The 19,585-nt window shown below is 40.7% G+C and overlaps 1 protein-coding gene across 4 annotated transcripts in view; it reads left to right on the forward strand.

Moving 5' to 3' along the window:
* Txlng (taxilin gamma) overlaps positions 1-19,585 on the forward strand; it is a 48,895-nt gene that overhangs the window by 25,277 nt on the left and 4,033 nt on the right. For 2 of the 4 annotated variants that reach the window (NM_001398782.1, XM_063279937.1), the window contains 5 exons: positions 6,512-6,682; positions 9,791-9,985; positions 13,161-13,280; positions 14,258-14,332; positions 17,346-17,438. In NM_001398782.1, coding sequence (NP_001385711.1) covers positions 6,512-6,682; positions 9,791-9,985; positions 13,161-13,280; positions 14,258-14,332; positions 17,346-17,438 — 654 coding nt within the window. Of the gene's footprint in view, positions 1-6,511; positions 6,683-9,790; positions 12,139-13,160; positions 13,281-14,257; positions 14,333-17,345; positions 17,439-17,725; positions 17,929-19,585 lie in introns of those variants that run through there. The other 2 variants (XM_063279938.1, NM_001037187.3) reach the window with 2 other exon arrangements.

Below are 19,585 nucleotides of genomic sequence, written 5' to 3' on the forward strand. Positions count from 1 at the left end.
GAGCTCACATGGTAGAAGGAGTGAACTGATCCCTAGAAGTGATCTTCTACCTTCCACAGGTGTGTCATGGTATATATACATACAATAAATAAGCAAATAAATAAAGAGTGTACAGACTGGTCTACTGAAGTCAGTATGTGCATCCAGTAAATACCTTAAAGACTGGGGCCTATTAGTGCAGGCCTATAATGCCAGCTATTGAGGGGCTGAGGCAAGAAGATAACTAGTTCGAGGCTATATGGGCAATTGGGTGAGACCCTGCCTTAAAATGAAAAGGGCTAGAGATACATCTCAGTGGTAGGTAGTGTGCTTGCCTAGCATGTGCCAGCCCCAGATTGAGTATATACCAGGAAAAAAGAATTCAACGTACCTTGAAAGATGACATTGCAAATCTGGGACAATGTTTCCAACAGAGTTAGATTTAGTATCAAGAAGATGGAAATGGGGCTGGAGATGGTTTAGTGGTTAAGAACACCTAGGTGCTTGTCCAAAAGACTTGGGATTGGAGTCCCAACACCCACATGACCGCTAACAACCTACTATAATTCCAGTTCCAGGGGATCTGATGCCCTCTCTGGCCTTTGTACCAGGAAAGTGCCATAATTGTGGGATATGTGCAGGCAAAATGCTCACATGCATAACATTTTTAAAAGATACACCTGAAAGAACAACTAGCACATTTATCTTTTTTTTTTAAGATTTATTTATTTATTATAGATGAGTACACTGTAGCTGTCTTCAGACACACCAGAAGAGGGCATCAGATCTCATCACAGATGGTTGTGAGCCACCATTGTGGTTGCTGGGATTTGAACTCAGGACCTCGGGAAGAGCAGTGAATGCTCTTAACTGCTGAGCCACCTCTCCAGCCCAAGCATTTATCTTATATGTATAAGGACTTAGATTCAATTCCTAGCACAGTAAAACAACAATATGGAAAAATAAAAGAATTCTTACAAACATGAAAGGAACAGACAAAAACCAGTGGAAAGTGCGTCATAAGATAGGAAAGAGGCATTTCATAGAAGTACAAAACTTAGCTTAACGACCCAAAAAAGACATATAGAGTTATTAACTTCGTATACTGGTCAGAGAGGAAGATCACAATGAGATGCCATTTTCCCTCCCTCTCTCTTAAAGACAGGGTCTCACTATGTAACCCTGGCTGGCCTGGAATTCAGCAAAGATCACCAGTGTTTGCCACTGCCTCCTGCGTGCTGGGAATAAAGGCTTGCACAACCTTGTACCATCATGTCTGCTTCTTTTTTGTTGTTGTGTTTGTTTTTGAGACAGGGTTTCTCTGTGTAGCCCTGGCTTTCCTGGAACTCCTTCTGTAGACCAAGCTGGCCATGAACTCACAGAGTTTCACCTACCTCTGCCTCCTGAGTGCTGGGCTTAAAGGCTCATGCCACCACCACCAGTCTGGCTCTTAAGGTAGCATTTTTACAACTGCAAAACCTTTTTGAAAATTTATTTAAATATAGGAATGCTCTGTGTGCATATACACATATATGCCAGAAGAGGGCTTCAGATCCCCTGGAGCTGGGATTATGGGCAGTTTTAAGCTTTCCTTACATGGGTGTTGGGAACAGAAAACTTGGGTCCTCTGCAAGAGCAGTATGCAAGCTTAACCACTGAGCACCTCGACAGCTCCTGCATGACCTTTATACACTGCTACTGGGTATACACATTTGCCATCAACTCTGGAAGAAGTTTAGTAATGTCATATGAATTGAATATCTAGAAGCCAGCACTCTGGAGAATTTCATTTATGTGTATACCAGGAAAATACATGTATTATGTAGCTTGTGGGCTAAATCCAATTAAAATCTGTTTTTTTCTGAACTGTCCACAAGTAAGAGTGGGTTTCTTTTCTTTTCTTTCTTTCTTTTTTCTTTTTCTTTTTTTTTTGGGGGGGGGGAGGTTGGATGGCTGGTTTCAAGGCAGAATTTGGTTTCTCTGTGTAACCCTGGCTATCCTGGAACTCATTTTATAGGCCAGGCTGGCCTCAAACTCTGTCTCCCTTGCTTTCTGAATGCTGGGACTAAAGGTTTAGACCACCACATCTGACTAAGAGTGGGTTTTTAAATACCTTTTAAAAGTACATGATGGCTGGTGTGGTGGCTATACCTTTAATCCCAGCCCTTGGCAAGCAGGTGAGTCTATCAGTTTGAGGTCAGCCTGGGCTATATACCAAGACTTTGCTCAAAAAATAAAAAAATCCATGGCAAACTTTGAAAATGGCAAGTGGCTTGTAATTAGCACTCAGCAATTCTGATACTGTCCAAAACCTATACCTATTTGTCCAGACATGGAGCATGTGCCTTGTACTATGTTGAGTGTAAGAAGTAATCAGAGGTCTCCACAGAGGAAGAATATAAGCAGATGTGTGGGATGTACTTTTGATTCATTTGTTAGTGTCTCTGCTAGACATGAAGCATGGCTTTCTGGCTTTCCAAACTAGCAGTTAGAATCTCCGTTACTATGACATTGTCATGAGTACTACTAATTTGGACGTGGGTTCCATCTGAGATGTGCTGTGCCACATCTACAGTGTGCTGTATGGAGCTGATCTAGAAGAATCCTCTATGTCTGCTAGGACTAACTGCAAAGTGAACTCTTGTTCCTGGGTAGCTTCTTTTGTCTGCTCTTTGCCCTTCTCATTTGGAGCTGTTGAAACAACTACATCACTCCCAGAAGAATCTCTCTGTCTGCCTAGGTGCTTCTTGGCTTGTGGCATTGATACCTCCCTCCCTCCCCAGATTTTCAACCTGAAAGTCCCTACTTCTTACCTTGAAGTGATCAGAATGAAACACATAGGAGCCCTTTCCAGTTTTTATCTCCATCTGACCCTTTGAGAGAAGCATAGAATAAACCTTTTTATATGACAAAGCCTATAGCCCACTGTGCCCCCAATAGTTTCTGATTAGTAGGTATATACCAACAATTTTATTGAGTTGTAGCAATATAATCCAGAATTTGACATCCTGGGGTCACCATGTAGTTGCTTAGTGTAAATTAATAGAGATTATTAGGGCTGGAGAGATGGCTCAGTGGTTAAGAGCACTGACTATTCTTCCAGAAGTCTTGAGTTCAATTCCCAGCAACCACATGGTGACTCACAACCATCTGTAATGGGATCTGATGCCCTCTTCTGGTGTGTCTGAAGACAGCTACTGTGTACTCATATAAATAAAATAAATAAATCTTTAAAAATAAATTATTAAAGCAAAAATACCAATTCCTTGGTAGTACTAATGTCAACAGTGAAAAGCAAAAAGGGTATTTGCTTTTTAAGAATTTATTTAGGAGTATACAAATGAAATAACATAAAAGGGCTCTTCTCTCTTACTCTTTGTTCCTCTCTGATTTTGCCCTCTCACCCCTCCCACCACGTGCCCATGGCCAGCTGCCTCTCCTCTCTTTTTCTATTCTTCACTCATTAAATCTCTCCACGTGGAACCCTGTGGGTGTTAGTTTGGTGTGCTTTATCCAGATGGGTGCTGGCCGATATTTAACAACAATATTCAGCTTCCCCCTCCCTTTTTTCCTTCTTTTTATGATAAGAAAAAGGGAGGCATGTTGGTATCAGGAATTGCCTTTACCTCCAACAGTGACACCATTTGGTCACTGTTGCCATGGCAACAGCCATACATTCCCAGTGTTCCTTTGGTTCAATTCCCAACTCCATCCGGGAGTAGTTACGTCATATTCCAAATAAAAGGCAGACTTTCTCAGCTCTCTCTCCTCTTCTCTCCTCTTCTCTTCCCTTCCCTTCCCTTCCCTTCCCTCCCCTCCCCTCTCCCTCCCCTCCCCTTCCCTTCCCTTCCTTATTTTCTCTTTCACCCCTTCCCCTTGTCTTGTTCTTCCATTAAATCTTTACACGTGGGGGAAAAAAAGAAATAACATAAAAGGGACAGCAAAGGATTAGTGAGCACAGGAACCCTGGAGCAGAGTAGTTGCAGCAGTTCAGTCTGACTCTTTAGCTCCGGAGTTACATTGCCATGCCTAGTCCAAGCTTGGACAACTTCACATATTCAAGAGTAGCAATTCTTCCCATAGGAATTTCTTTTTTTTTTTTTTTGGTTCTTTTTTTCGGAGCTGGGGACCGAACCCAGGGCCTTGCGCTTCCTAGGTAAGCGCTCTACCACTGAGCTAAATCCCCAGCCCCCCCATAGGAATTTCTAAAGAAGTGTCTGGAAATAGTTTGGAAAGTTTTTGTTTGGTTGGTTTGGTCTTTTACAGACAGCTTTATTTGTCCCTGGTCAGTCTGAACTCATGTTGTCAATTATGACCTTGACCTCCTGATCTTGCCTTTATTACCTTCCCAAGGACTAACTGGGATTGCAGACATGACCTCCCATATCCTCCTCTGTGATGCTTTTGGTGTATTTTGATGGGCCACAAGGTGGCACTCTTGCTCTTTGTGACTCAGCATCAATTTCTTCAGTAAAAACTGTTCAGAAAGGTTGGTAAAGTGGCCATCTTATCTTAGTATAGATGTTACCTTGAAAGGGATTCATTTGCTTCTAACCTAAAATTGCAGGATCCTTGAGTCCTAGTTAGTTAAAAAAAAGTTCTAAATTTAGTTCAGTGGTTTGTGTGTATTTTTAGAAAAATAAGGTTCAATATTAATTTCTAAATAACACACATTAATTCCGACTTTTATATGTATGTTTGTGTGTGAGAGAAAGAGTGCTGACACTTGAGCCCCACAGTGTGGATGTGGATGTCAGAGGACAACTTCTCAGAGTAAGTTCTAGGGATTGAACTCAAGCCATAAAGTTTGCGTGGCAAGCCTCCCCTTAAGCCATCTTATCTTGTTAACACATCATCTCCTTTTATAATAAAAATAAAGACAAAAGCTCAGTAAATCAATTTTTAATTAAATTTCTTTTATGTATGTGGGTATTTTATCTACATGTATGCCTGTGTACCATGTATGCTTGTGCTGTCGGAAACCAGAAGAGGGTATTGGATCCCCTGGGACTTGATGGAGTTACAGACTGTTGTAAGCTGCTTCTACATGCTAGAAATTGAACCCAGGGAGTTACAGATGGTTATGAGAATCATGTGGGTGCTAAGAATTGTATCCAGGTCCCCTAGAAGAGTAGTCAATGACTTTAACCACTGAGCAATCTCTTCATTCCTAATAATCCTGTATTTTATGTTTGGATTTCATCAAATCTTAATAGCCAGAAAATAGTCAATAGACAGCTAACCAACAAAGAGAAATTCAAGAGATACTGGTCTTACTAGTTGAATTAGTTCTGGTCAGGATAGGGGCTAGCTCATTTTACAAAGGGTTAAACCCAAAAGATGAAACTCTGGGAGGAGAAATATCAAGTATATCAGTTCAAAACACAGGATTACAGCTGGAAAATTAGGAGCCTAAATTGCCAATGAATCACTGATTTGAAACAAGAGAGAGCTATAATTAGTCTCTGAAGTCAGGCAAAGGTGACAAATCAAGGTCACCAGGTCAATGTGGAAGGTTTTAAGATTCCAATCTCCATTTTCCTCTGTATTCTTGGGCAATTCTTGGCCTGATAATAGTTGTACAAATTTTTTATAATAAAGTAGAACTTGAATAATTAAAAGTTGTTCTGAAGATAGATATCTAAGGGGCTGAAGAAATACTCAGGTCATGTCTTCCACCCACACCAAATTGCATACTTTCCTTACAACCAGTACAGGGAGGTTGGTGCTTTCACATAGCATGAAACAGTTGGAATAAAATTATACGATGCAGTATTGGTCTCTCCCTGCCTCCCTTTAGTCATGCTAAGGATGGGATCTTCACTCACCCCAAGTGTTACTTGTGGGAGGCAAGTGCTCTATCACTGGGTTGAGGGTGGTGTGCTTATAAATGCATTATCTGAGGAGGCTAGAAGAGGGCATCAGATCTCCCGGAGCTGGAGTTACAGACTTGTGCTAGGACCTGTACTCTTTGTTCCTCTGCTTAAGCACTGCTCTCTAGCCTAATAGTTAGTTGGTTTGTATATTTAAAGACAGGGGCTCATATTGTAACCCAGACTGAGCTTGTACTCATATAGCGCTAAGCTGACCTTGAAATCATGACAATTCTCCTGCCTTAGCCTCCTGAGTGCTGTGATTACAGGCTGAGGCCATGACATCTGAATATTCATCTTGATTGATTCTGGGGGTGGGGGGAGAAGTATTGGATCCTTTGAAACTGGAAATTACAGGCAGTTCTGAGTCACCTGATATGGGTGCTGGACCCCAAAATGGTCCCCTGGAAGATTAGTAAGTACTTCTAGCTGCCTAGCCATCACTCCAGCCATAGCTCTTAGCTGGCTTTAGTGCCTGTAATTCCAGATTTCAGGTTGAGGAAGGATTGAGGGTTGTAGGCCAACCAGGCTACATAGCAAGACTGTCTCAAAAAAAAAATAGGAAAATCATATAGCTGGTAGCTGATTGTTCTAGCCTTCACTTAGGGAATGGGGGCTTTTGCTATGTTTTCTGAAAGTAAAGTGCTTGCTAATTTTAGCTGGAAGAAAGCAGGAATGTTCAGAAACAAATGAAGATTCTTCAGAAGAAGCAAGCCCAGATCGTGAAAGAGAAAGTTCACCTTCAAAGTGAACACAGCAAGGCCATCTTGGCAAGAAGCAAACTGGAGTCTCTTTGCAGGGAACTTCAACGTCATAATAAGACCTTAAAGGTTAGTTGATTTACTGTTTTGAAGTGATGTCACAAAAGGTTATCTTGTGTCAATTTGAAATCTGCCTATCTAGAGACCAGATATGACCCTGTTTCTGGTTTGCTTGGGCTGATGTTGTGAATGAGGCAATATAATGTGAGACTGATAGAACACTTGTCTTTTGAATTTGAGTTTCCTGTTCAAAAGAGGGATTCCCTCATATTTGGTCACATGGAGTAAACATGGAACTCCCAACTTTCTTTTTAAAAGATTTTTTATTAGTGTATACCATGTTCATGTCTAGTGCTGGAGGAGGCCAGAAGACAGTGTCAGTCTCCTTGAATTGAAGATGCTGATGGATACTTGCTAGGTGCTGGGAACTGAACATGAGTTCTCTACAAGAGTAGCAGTGCTCTTTTTTTTTTTTTTTTTTTGGTTCTTTTTTTCGGAGCTGGGGACCGATCCCAGGGCCTTGCGCTTCCTAGGTAAGGACTCTACCACTGAGCTAAATCCCCAGCCCCAGAGTAGCAGTGCTCTTAACTACTGACCTATCTCTCCAGTCCTCCCTCCCTCCCTCCCTCCCTCCCTCCCTCCCCCCCCCTCCCTCCCTCCCCCACCTCTTAAAGCCATGATTTTAAAAAGCTCAGAGTTGCCAGTTTTCATTTTGTCTTGCTTTTTGTTTGCAGAGCACTAAAGTAGCTGTCATAAAATGAGAAGCTAGTACATTTAGAGTTTGTGAGAAAGGAGCGCTGTCAAGTATTCAGGTGGATGGCTGCACTGCACTGCCCAAGTTTCCTGGCTAACTCCTAGCTCTTGGTTACTGAGCACTTTTGGTGGTAGCATTTAGATCTTAGCAAATTTATGTAGGAATAGTAAGCAGGTATGAATTGGTATCCAGGGAAAAAGAGAAAAAAAACCATGAAAAGAATCTTAACTTTGTAACTAGCCTATCCTTCTGTCCTTCTGTATAATAGGGTAGGACACTGAGCAAATGTCCTCTCTCCCATCTACATCCCAAGGACCTAGACACAACAGCATTTAACTTAGGACATGGTTTTCTCGCCAGATGGGAGTTATCATTTGCTTCCTTAAAAAAAAACAATTATTTATTTTATGTATGTGATTACACTGTAGCTATTTTCAGACACATCAGAAGAGGGCATCTGATCCCATTACAGATGGTTGTGAGCCACCATGTAGTCACTGGGAATTGAACTCAGAACCTCTGGAAGAGCAGTCAGTGCTCTTAACCACTAAGCCATCTCTCCAGCACCCCTCCCTCTTTTAAAGATTTATTATATATACAGCTTTCTGCCTGCATGTATGCCTACAGACAAGAAGAGGGCACCAGATCCCATATACAGATGACTGTGAGCCACCATGTGATCACTGGGACTTGAACTCAGGACCTCTGGAAAGCAGTCAGTGCCCTTAACCGCTGAGCCACCTTTCCAGCCCCCTTGCTTCCTTTCTATTTTTTTAGAAAAAAAGATTTATAGTATGCTCTTTTTTTTTGGGTTTTTTTTTTTTTCCGGAGCTGGGGACCGAACCCAGGGCCTTGCGCTTCCTAGGCAAGCACTCTACCACTGAGCTAAATCCCCAACCCCTATAGTATGCTCCTGATGGGAACCTCAATCCCTTGCGGTTACAGGTGGTTTTGAGGCAACTGATTTGGATGGTGGGGTCTGACCTTAGGTCCTATAACTAGTAAATACTCTTAATCCCAGAACCATTTCCTCAGTTCCTTCTTTACTATTGGTCATTCATATTTATTAATTTATTTAAAAAGATGTATTTATGTGTATGAATGTTTTGCCTGCATGTATCTGTGCTCCTGGCTGTAGAGGTCAGAAGCAGGCATCAGGAATTGGAATTACCCTGAACAGGGAGTTAATGGATGGTTGTGAGCTACCATGTGGATGCTGGGAGTCAAACCTCGATCCTTTGCAATAACAAGTATTAACCATTGAAGTATCTTTCCAGCCCTGAACCTTTATAATTAGATCTTAAAGTAGGTGGTACCTAGGTTAGGGACACAGGCCTATAACCACAGCCAGTTAGAAGACTGAAGCAGGAGAATGCAAGTTCAAGACACTATTGAGTAAGTTCAGTGTCAGCCTGGACAACTAAATGAGATCGTGTCTCAAAATGAAAACTAAAAAGTGGGCCAGGGATTTAGCCTATATGGAGAGCACATGTCTAATGTGTTCAAGGCCCTTGTTTCAATCCCAGTTAACCTACTCCCATCCCAACCCAACTAATGCATTAATAAAATATACTTGAAAATTTTAAAGTTTTAAAATAAGGATGCTATTGGTCTCTTGACCTCTCAGGAGTTAGAACTTTGATCTACAATGTAAACTGAAAGAGGGGCTGTTTGCTCAGACTGATCTGATTCTTTCTGTGGTTATTAAGAAGCCTGTTCTAGTAGAGAGTCATATAATCCTCAATTGATATAGCTCAGTGCTCTGTATGCGAAAGAGAAAAGAAGTGTGCTTTCTGATCCTAAGTAAGGGGGACAAACTACCTTGGACAGAATGTGCCAGGGCAGAAGTGTAGTGAACATATACCACAGCAAATTTTTTTCTCCCCATATGCCAGACAAACAATTATTTCCTTTTTTTTTTTTGGTTCTTTTTTTCGGAGCTGGGGACCGAACCCAGGGCCTTGCGCTTCCTAGGCAAGCGCTCTACCACTGAGCTAAATCTCCAACCCCAAACAATTATTTCCTTGAGTTGCATCTCCAACCTTTTTTTTTTATTTTGGCATGTATGTGTATGTGTGTCCATCTGTGTGTTGGGGTGGTGCTGTGGGTGTGCATGTGGAACACCCCCCCCTCCAGAGCTAGGATTATAGGCACAGACTACTATGCTCTACTTTTATGTAGGTGCTAATTTGAACTCAGGTCTTTAGGCTTGGACAACAAGCACTTTTCTCCTGTATTTTCCTTTTTGCTTGACACAGGGTCTCACTAAGTTGCCCAGACTGTTGTTCTTTAACTCATTCTGTAGGCCCAGGCAGGCCTTGAACTTGCCATCCCCTTCTCTGGCTCCTGAGTAGCCTGCACAGCACCTTCTTTGAGCATTCCGTCCATAGGTCTCCTATTAACAAACTCTTTTGGGTCCTAAGGAGGAAAATATGCAGCAGGCACGAGAGGAGGAAGAACGGCGGAAGGAAGCAACAGCACATTTCCAGATAACTCTCAATGAAATCCAAGCTCAGTTGGAACAACATGACATACACAATGCCAAACTGCGACAGGAGAACATTGAACTGGGAGAGAAGCTGAAGAAACTTATTGAGCAGTATGCGCTAAGGGAAGAGGTAATAGCACTAAGTTGTTCTGTACTGCTTCTCACTGTTAGTAGCGACTTTGTTCACTGCTGCAGGATACTTTAATCTTATGTCCATGTGTAGCAGAAGTGTGGTTATTGACTAGGGAAAGAATCAAACCACTGCATAACCAGAAGGATTGAGAATCTATCTGCATGAATAGGTAAGGTAATTCCAGGTTCCATGTACCTGGAATTAAATACCAGTTCCATGTAATACTAGAAGATGGCGATTCTTATAACACAGATTGTTTTCTTATCTTGACTAATAACCACTAAATATTTGGCCCTAGAATACCCTGCTTCTCAAACATTTGAGATTATACAGTATCTGTAGCTATTTTATTATGTCTTTGTTTCAGGGTTTAGCTTAGTTGTTTTTTGTTTGTTTGTTTTATTATTCAGATTAGGTTTTGCTTATCACCATGGGTGGCTTCTAGTTCATGGACTTAAATAGATCCTCGTGTTTGAACCTCCCAGGTAGCTGACTACAGGCATGTGTAAAATATGCCCAGCTTTACATGTAAAAACCTAATTTCTTTTTTACTTAGGTTTTTGGTTAATTGCGCCATTGGTTAAATCCAGGGCCTTGGCCATACTCTGAGGGCTTCTGCTACTGAATAGCTTCTTTCGACCTTACTTTTTTATTTATTTTTAAATGCTGAAATCAATCCCATGGACCTTGTATATGCTACATATGTTTTATCATTTAACTTATACCACAGGCCTCTGTCCCTTTTTTTAAAAAAAGATTTATTTATTTTATATTATGAGTACACTGTTGCTGTCTTCAGACATACCAGAAGAGGGCATCAGATCCCATTACAGATGATTGTGAGCCACCATGTGGTTGCTGGGAATTGAACTCAGGACCTCTGGAAGAGCAGTCAGTGCTCTTAACCACTGAGCCATCTCTTCAGCCCCAGGCCTCTGTCTTTTATGAGGTTCGTTTTGTTTTGCAGGAGTTGAGAGGGTTATTTTAAGACAGGGTTTCTGTGTGTAGTCTGGTTGTCCTGGAACTCAAGTCTGTAAGACAGATCTGCCTGCCCCTGATTCCTGAATATTGGAATGAAAGGCATGTGCCACCACTCCTGGCCTTTTGTGAGTTTTATATTGTTTTAGGTATGATCTTTATCTGTGGCCCAGGCTGGCTTGAAACTCACTGTATCCCTGGCTGGCCTGGAACTCACGGCCAATGTAGTCTTTGTTTCCTCAGTGCTAAGATTTCAGGTGTCTAGGATTTTTTTTTCAGTCAGTGTCTCACTATGGCCTTGAACACTTTTTAAGTTTTTAAGTCTATTTTAAATCATATGTTTGTCTTTGTCTGGTTATGGATTTGGAGTGCAGTGGCTACAGTGGCCCAAAGAGGATATTAGATCACTTTCAACTGAAATGACAGGTGCTTGAGATATGCCCAAGGATCTGCAATCCAAGCTCAGAACAGTACTTGCATTTAATTCCCAAGCCGTTTCCCTAGCTCTTGTCTTGAACTCATTGAAAAAACTTATTTTATGTGTATGGATGTTCTGTTCACATGTGTCTGTGCACATGTGCCTGGTGCCCAAGGAGGCAAGAAGGGTATCAGATCCTCTGAAACTGGAGTCAGCACATGGTTGCAAGCCACCATGTAAATGCTAGAATTCAAACCAGATTTCTCTGGAAGAGCAGCAGTCTTAACCACTGAGCCATCTCTCCGGCCCCATTTGTAGATATTTAGTGTATAAATCAGAAAATTCTTTTTGACCATGTCATTTTCTCATCTAAAAAGTGGTTATTTAATGCTCAATCCAATCACTGCTAGAATATATCTGCTTTTCTTTTAAAATGTTATGTGTGTGGGTGCTCCAAGAGGTCAGAAGAAGATATTGGAGTCCCTGGAACTGGAATTATATGCAGTTGTGAGCTGCCCATTGTTGGGTCCTCTGCAAGAGCAACAACAAGAAGAGCAGCAAGAGCTCTTAACCATTCCTATTTTTCTGTTATTAAAAACAAAGAATTAAGAACCAAATAAAGCCTATCTGTTTATTAGTTTATGTCTCATCACCAAAATCTAAGATTTCTTGTCCTGTTTTATTATTGAGAGCTTATTTTGTGGTTTTGTTGTCATACAGGCTAAAATTTATTATTAAATTATTCAAGACCTGGTTTTCTTTTTGCATTTCTCTGTAATCCTGGCTGTCCTGGATGGAGTTTGCCATGTAGAGTAGTATGGCCTTGAGTTTACAAAGATCCTACTGATGGTATTAAAGGCATGGGCCTAGCCCTAATTTTCTTTTTCTTTTTTCAATTTCATATGCATTGGTATTTGCCTGCATGAGTGTGTGAGGGCATCAGAGACTCTGGAACTGGAGTTCTGAAGTTATAGTTATGAGCTGCCATGTGGGTACTGGGAATTGAACATGGGTCCTCTGGAAGAGCAGCCATGTGCTCGTGTAACTGCTGAACCATCTGCCTAACCCTCCCCCACCACCATTTTCTTCTGATTCTTTCAGTTTTATTAATGGGCTGTCTTCTTCCACATAGATGTCCTGTTATTTGTGATTAATACCATGGCATGTTCATATTCATAAGGGAAGAAATCATCTGCCATGTTCTTAATACCTAGGCTACCTCATCACCCATTAGCATTCTCCCTGTCACATATCAGTATCCAGCTCCAGAAAAGGCATGCATGTTTTGATGGCTTCAGTGTATACAGCCAGCCACTTACCAGTTCTCAGAAATGCAAGCTTTTGCCAAGTGTCTATACGGCACCAAGCATCTTATGTGGTTCAACTACCCAGCTCAGCAAATCTGGGTATGATCATATCAGATACTGGACAGAAATTTGTCAGTGTCACATATTAGCTTGGTTTTAACTGGTATCATTCAAGTTGTCAGATGCTTTCAACTGATGAATTTAGCAAAATTGGGGGGGGGGGACAGAAAAAGCACTGTGTCTACAGATCTATTAGTTTGATCTTTGTCTTATGATGATGCCTAGCTCTAATAGGGCTGACCAAAGAGCAGTACTCTTGCAGGTGATGTCAAACACTGCTTTAGGTGCAGAGACAGAAAGACCTAGAATTCCTAACTGTGTAGTATTAATAGGTGTTGTAACATCTTCTATCTCCTCCCCATTGTGTTTCTGTGTTCATGAAGTGATGGAAGGAATTCTTTTTCCATAGCATATTGATAAAGTATTCAAACACAAGGAATTGCAACAACAGCTTGTGGATGCCAAACTTCAGCAAACAACCCAGCTGATAAAAGAAGCTGATGAAAAACATCAGAGAGAGAGAGAGTTTGTAAGTTCTGTTCCTTAAAAAAAAAAAAAAAAGGAAAAGGTATTGCCAGTATTTTAAGTAAAACATTATTTTAACTAAAACATTCAACTCCTAGGGTCTGATAAGAAAAGCACTACTTATTTCTGTTCAGAGATCCACATGCCTGTCTTTTGAGTACTTGGATTAATAAGGCATTTATTACCATACCTTGCCCTTGTTTTGTTTTTGAACAAGTTTACACTTGGGACATGGTTTATTTTCCTTCGTGTAATTTTAATTTTATTGAGTCAGAGTCTCCAACAAGGATATACCCCCTTCATTTTATTTTTGTTGAGTCAGGGCCTTATATTGCTGCCCTGGCTGGAGGAGGACCTTGAACTCCTTGAACCACCATACCGATTTCAGGAAGTTCTGAGGATTGAATCCAGGGCTTTCTGTCTATAAAGCAAGCATGTCTTCTCCCGTTTTGTTTTAATGCTTAGAAACCTGTTCTCTAAACTTTACTGCTTTTCTCCATACCCTCTTACCCCATCTTATCTTGTTCCTTGGGTAATAGAGAAGCTTTCTTAGCCATGTCTGAGGTACTTTGCTATTTTCTGTTAAAAACATCATCCATCCTTAAAACCTGAAGGTCTTTAGGTCTCCATTGTACCTTTTTCTACTTGAGCAGTAAAAGTAATAAAGTATTCAAACATTTCTCCTTCTTTTTTTTTTTTTTTGGTTCTTTTTTTCGGAGCTGGGGACCGAACCCAGGGCCTTGCGCTTCCTAGGCAAGCGCTCTACCACTGAGCTAAATCCCCAGCCCCGTACATTTCTCCTTCTTAATGATGGACGGTGTGTGTAAATGGTAACTGGTGGGAAAAGGGTATTCCATTTGTAGGGTAGTCATTTTTGCTAAAAGAGTGAGCGGAAGGATGTGGAGTAACTATGGTGTTTGACATTATATACATATTTGTAATTGCTATTAGTACTTTTGCAAGGATGTTTCTGTTTTTTAGTTATTAAAAGAAGCAACAGAATCCAGGCACAAATATGAACAAATGAAACAGCAAGAAGTACAACTAAAACAGCAGGTAACTTGATAGTTGGGCATAACAGAATGTGTAAGAAAAATGACTCATTTAATACATACCTGGAAACTCCAGGTAATGTAATGTGGTTTTGCTTGTTCCCAGCAAGAGCTGACCAATGCTGAGGGAGCAGTCTTGAATGCAACCATCCAAATTTGAGTATCCTTAGTTTTAGGACTAAAAGACCTGTATCTTAGTAATAGTGGTTCCCACTCTCAGATCTCACCCGAACTGGGATGGTTATCATACTTACCCTTTTACCCCTTCTTAGTCCTCAGGCAACAGAAAAGCTTTCTCAGCCATGTTTGAGGTACTTAACTGTGCTTTCTGCTAATATTGGACATGTGACTATTTTCACCCAAAATACCATCCTTAAAATCTGATGTTTGTGAATTGCTTTGCCTCCACTGTACCTTTTTCTATTTAAGCAGTAAAAGTAATAAACATTTCTACTTCTTAATGATGGAAGGTGTGTGAATGGTACTGGGACTGTCAAGTATGTTCTCTTTCAGTATATTCTGAAGTATATTCTTACTTATCTCATATCCCACACTAAGGGAAACCAGCAAGCTTCCAGGTTTAAAGAATGTTATAGTTTCACTTACCTTAACCTAGTTATACTTTTCTGCTAATTTGTCACCCAGGCTGTTTTTTAACTGCTTGTAATCATTTCCACCTAAAGGTAGATTTGTGACTTTTTTTTTTTTTGGTTCTTTTTTTCGGAGCTGGGGACCTAACCCAGGGCCTTGCGCTTCCTAGGCAAGCGCTCTACCACTGAGCTAAATCCCCAACCCCACTGTGACATATTTTTAGCCAAGGCTTTTCTTCCCTTTTCATTCCACACTGTGAAGGTGTTCTAGTACAATCTGTTTAGAATACCTGTATTGTATATCATCTATTTTATTACTTGAAAAGGTACAACACTGTCTTAGTAGGTAAAATTAAATGCTTTTTAGCTAGCTAGGTTCTACTGAAAGAAACTAAAGTTGATGTCTCTTTAAAATAGGACCCTAAGTACACTAATACACTAAACCTGACATGAATCTTTATAAGTACTACTACTTTTTTTTTTTGGTTCTTTTTTTCGGAGCTGGGGACCGAACCCAGGGCCTTGCGCTTCCTAGGTAAGCGCTCTACCACTGAGCTAAATCCCCAGCCCCTACTTTTTTTTAATGTATTGAATGTATGAGTGCTCTGCTGCATATACATCCACAGGCCAGAAGAGAGCATCAGATCCCCTTATAGATGGTTGTGAGCCATCATGTAGTAGCTGGGAATTGAACTCAGGACCTCTGAGAGAGCAACCATGGCTCTTAACCACTGAGCCATCTCTCCAGCCCATTAAGTACCACTTCTGGATACTAATTTTGAGAGGTAGGGTGGGACATTTTACTGTATTGGTGATACTAACTTCCTACAAAGTTACAAATTTTAACAGGTGTTGATCTGAAGTCTCTGAAACTTTCACTGTAGGTTATGATCATAGCCAAAAGGCTAGCAGGAAATTCAAATCCATTATTGTCTTTCCTATACATTCAGTTGTCCAAGTGAAGGGAGACGAGACTCAATATGGATAAGGTATAAAGTCTGTACTTAAATGGTGTCTGCAGGTGCTATCTGGGCCATGTGCCATCTTACTGTTTCCTTTGCTGTCATTTCTTTTTTCTGTTACCTTTCCAAAAGTGGATTTTATTTCCTGCTCTGTCATATTTCCTAGTACTTGCCAGTACACTTGTCTACTACTGTACTACCACAGTACTACTGTGGACCAGCATTAAACTCTTAATGATACAGCCTTTATACGGATGTCCCATCTTCAGTTAGAATAGGCCTCACTGAAACGACTCGAGTATCTTATTATGAGTGCAAAAGTGCTCTGTATTTGAGTACCACCTTTGCCCAGCTCAGGCCATCAGCCTCAGGTTAGGGTGGAACACTTCATCCCCTGGCTTTTGCTCTATCCTAAGAATTCTATTGCTACACTTTTCTGCAGGTACTGCTCACTGCCTGTCTCCCAGTGATTACTTCTAGCCTGATGAACTTTGCTGCTGCTTCCCCCATAGTAGCACCTGCTTCAAGTGCTTCCCATATGATACCAACCCGGGAACTGTGTGGGCGGGCCATCTTCCATCATACCCCCCAGGCTCCCACATTTTGTTCCATGTTTTCTATGATACTCCTATCATATTGCGGATTAAATGGGATTTTTGTTGTCTGATGAATTGTATTCCTCTTCCCTTATTTGGCTGCTTTGCCTGCTTGTATGTATGTGCCTGTTGCAGAGATCAGAAGTTTCGGATAGTTGTGAGCCTCCATTCAGGCACTGGGAACCGAAACCCAGGTTCTCTCCAAGAATGGCAAACACTCTTTACAGCCTGCCACTATATTTATATTTTGTGCTCCTGGGAGGAGAAAAAAAATCCTCTGAACGTGTTTCCTTATAATGAATGACATTAGACCATTTCTGAAGGGTTCCTTCCTGGAACTTAAAGCTTTTCCTTTCTTCTCAGTCTTCTCTTTGGATGCTTTTTCTACAGAGGGTGGAGGGTTTGGGGGCTGTGACTCTTATATATTGTTATTTTTAAATCCATCTTGAATACAAACTCCTTTAAATTAAAAGGAAAACCAGTGTTTCCTAGTTTTTGCTCTTCCTTGAGCATCTCACTGTCAGCAACTACCTCCATGTCTTTACTCAGAAGATATCCTCAATAATAAGCTAAGTGCTGGGTCTTTTAGTTTTCAAATGTAAGTAGGGGTTAGATTCAAAAGATTTATTTGCAAGGTGTGTGAAATTTTTAACTACCCTATCCATTGGGTTTTAATTAATTTATTTAATTAATTAATTTAATTTAATTAGCACTGTTTCTACATTTTAAAATATATTAACAGCAATAAGCTTCCCAAGTACTAGATCTGAGTTATTTTAACTTTAGTCATCACATTTTGCCCACATCATGTAGAGTTTGAATTGTTTACCTAGAACTCAGAATAACTGACTTTCTATTTTGTTCTGTAGCTTTCTCTTTATATGGATAAATTTGAAGAATTCCAGACTACTATGGCAAAAAGCAATGAACTTTTTACAACCTTCAGGCAGGAAATGGAAAAGGTATTTATATATTTAGTAGACTGAAATAAAAAAAAGGGGATCTTATTTATTCTTTTAATTACTACTTGGGTAAGTTTATATTGTTAATGAGATTGTCTTTTTATGTATCTTTCCAAATCGAGGGCTCTATTTGGTTACTTCATTCCTTAATGTATTCCAAAATAGCTAATCTATACTTTTAGGATTCTGCCTTAGTTACTGTAAATTTTTAATTTTTAGAAATGTTTTAATTTACAGGCTTCCATTCCTTTTACAAAATCCTTTTCTTGCCTGCATTAAAAAAACAGATCTTGGGGGCTGGAGAGATGGCTCAGCAGTTAAGAGCACTGACTGCTCTTCCAGAGGTCCTGAGTTCAATTCCCAGCAACCACAATGGTGGCTCACAACCATCTGTGATGGGATCCGATGCCCTCTCTTCTGGTGTGTCTGAAGACAGTGACAGCATACTTACATATATAAAATAAATAAATCCTTGAAAAAAACAAACACAGATCTTGTAGTCCAGACTGGTATAGCTTGACATGACCTTGAACATCTGATGCTCTACAGTTTTGCACTACCACAAGCACTTTTTTTCTCCCACTATGATGCTAAAGCTGGTCTTGTATTCTAGGACTCAAAACAGTCCTCTCACCTCAATCCTCAGCCTTCCCAGCTTAGGTAACTAGGCTACAGGTACACTACAATGGAGCATATTCAAAAGTGGTGCTGAAAAGTACCATAATGTATGGTGTAAGCCAAGAATGCATGCTCTGGGTCCTCTCCATTACATCAGCACACTAGTGGCTGTGTTGGGTGGCTCACAACCATCTGTAACACAAGGTGATCTTATGCCATATACTCTGGTGTCTGTAGGCATTATGCTCCTGTGCACATGCCCCTCCCCATGAATATAGTGTGCCTGCTATGCTTCCAGAGGGTGGAGTTCAGTTCCAGCACCCATGTCAAGTCACTCATAAAATACCTGTAATTCCAGCTCCAGGAAATTCATTACCCTCTTCTGGTCTGCATGGGCACCAATGGCCACATGCATACATCCACATAAATAAAATATAAATCTTAAAAAAGTGTGATTGTAGTCAAGTTGCTGACTTTGTGCATCCCCCACCCCCATTTACTTATTGTGTTGTACACGTATGTTCAGGACAGAGGACTACTTTTGTGAGTAGGTTCTCTCCCTACAACATGTAGGTTCCAGGGAGGTCCATCAGGCTTGGTGGCAAGCACCTTCTCACTGGCCTTCTATCCCTTTATGATAGTAAAGACGCACCAATTTCTGGTAGTGTTTTGTCACATTATACATGTGCTCAATTACCATGAACTAAATAAACTGCTCAGATTACCACCTAGAGGTATTTTTAGACGTAGTAATCTGGAGAATTCCATGAGCAGCAGACTTGTTTTGCCTACCAGTTCTCTGAGTTGATAATCCAATCGAGGGTTAACTGTTAGGCACAGTAAGTATTAGCTGAATTCCAGCACATGCTCACTGTTGAAGTGGAACACAGTTCAAGACAGGGACTCCCCAGATTTGCTATCCTTCTGGAGGATCCTGTGGGATGGAAAAATACAGATCACTGTAGGTCAGTATTCAACTCAGTTCTAGGAGTTCTTTCCACGGCCTTTGTCATAGTTTGTATTAGCCACAGAGCAGAAGGTGTCTGGTTTGTCTTATTCTGTTTCACTTGCACCTGGCTTAATGTCCTGACCACATTCATAGCTGGTGTGAACTCAGTAGACAAAGGAATACTGAGAATGTCTAATTGATAGTCATAGATCAATTCATTCTCAACTTCTAAAACTTGAGTTCTTGTAGTAGGGCCCAGGCATTCCTTTAACCTCAACACTTAAGAGGCATAGGCAGGCAGATCTCTGAATTCTAGGTCAGCCTGGTCATACCACGTTCCAGAGTAGTCACAAACAAACCAACAACCAAAAAAAGTTGCTTTGATTCTTTAGCAAACTTCAAGGTAGAAGTCTTATATAAGTCGTAAATATAACCAAAAACATAGCTTTAATAATACTCTAAAAGAATTAACAATGTACTGCCTCTAGTTTTCAAATGATTGGATGTTGTGGTAGGGACATCAATATTTAATCTTGGAAGGCAGAGACAAATACAGTGATAGAGAAAAAAAGCAACATTA

The sequence above is a fragment of the Rattus norvegicus genome, chromosome X (genome assembly GCF_036323735.1).
Source record: "Rattus norvegicus strain BN/NHsdMcwi chromosome X, GRCr8, whole genome shotgun sequence".
Lineage (NCBI taxonomy): Eukaryota > Metazoa > Chordata > Mammalia > Rodentia > Muridae > Rattus > Rattus norvegicus.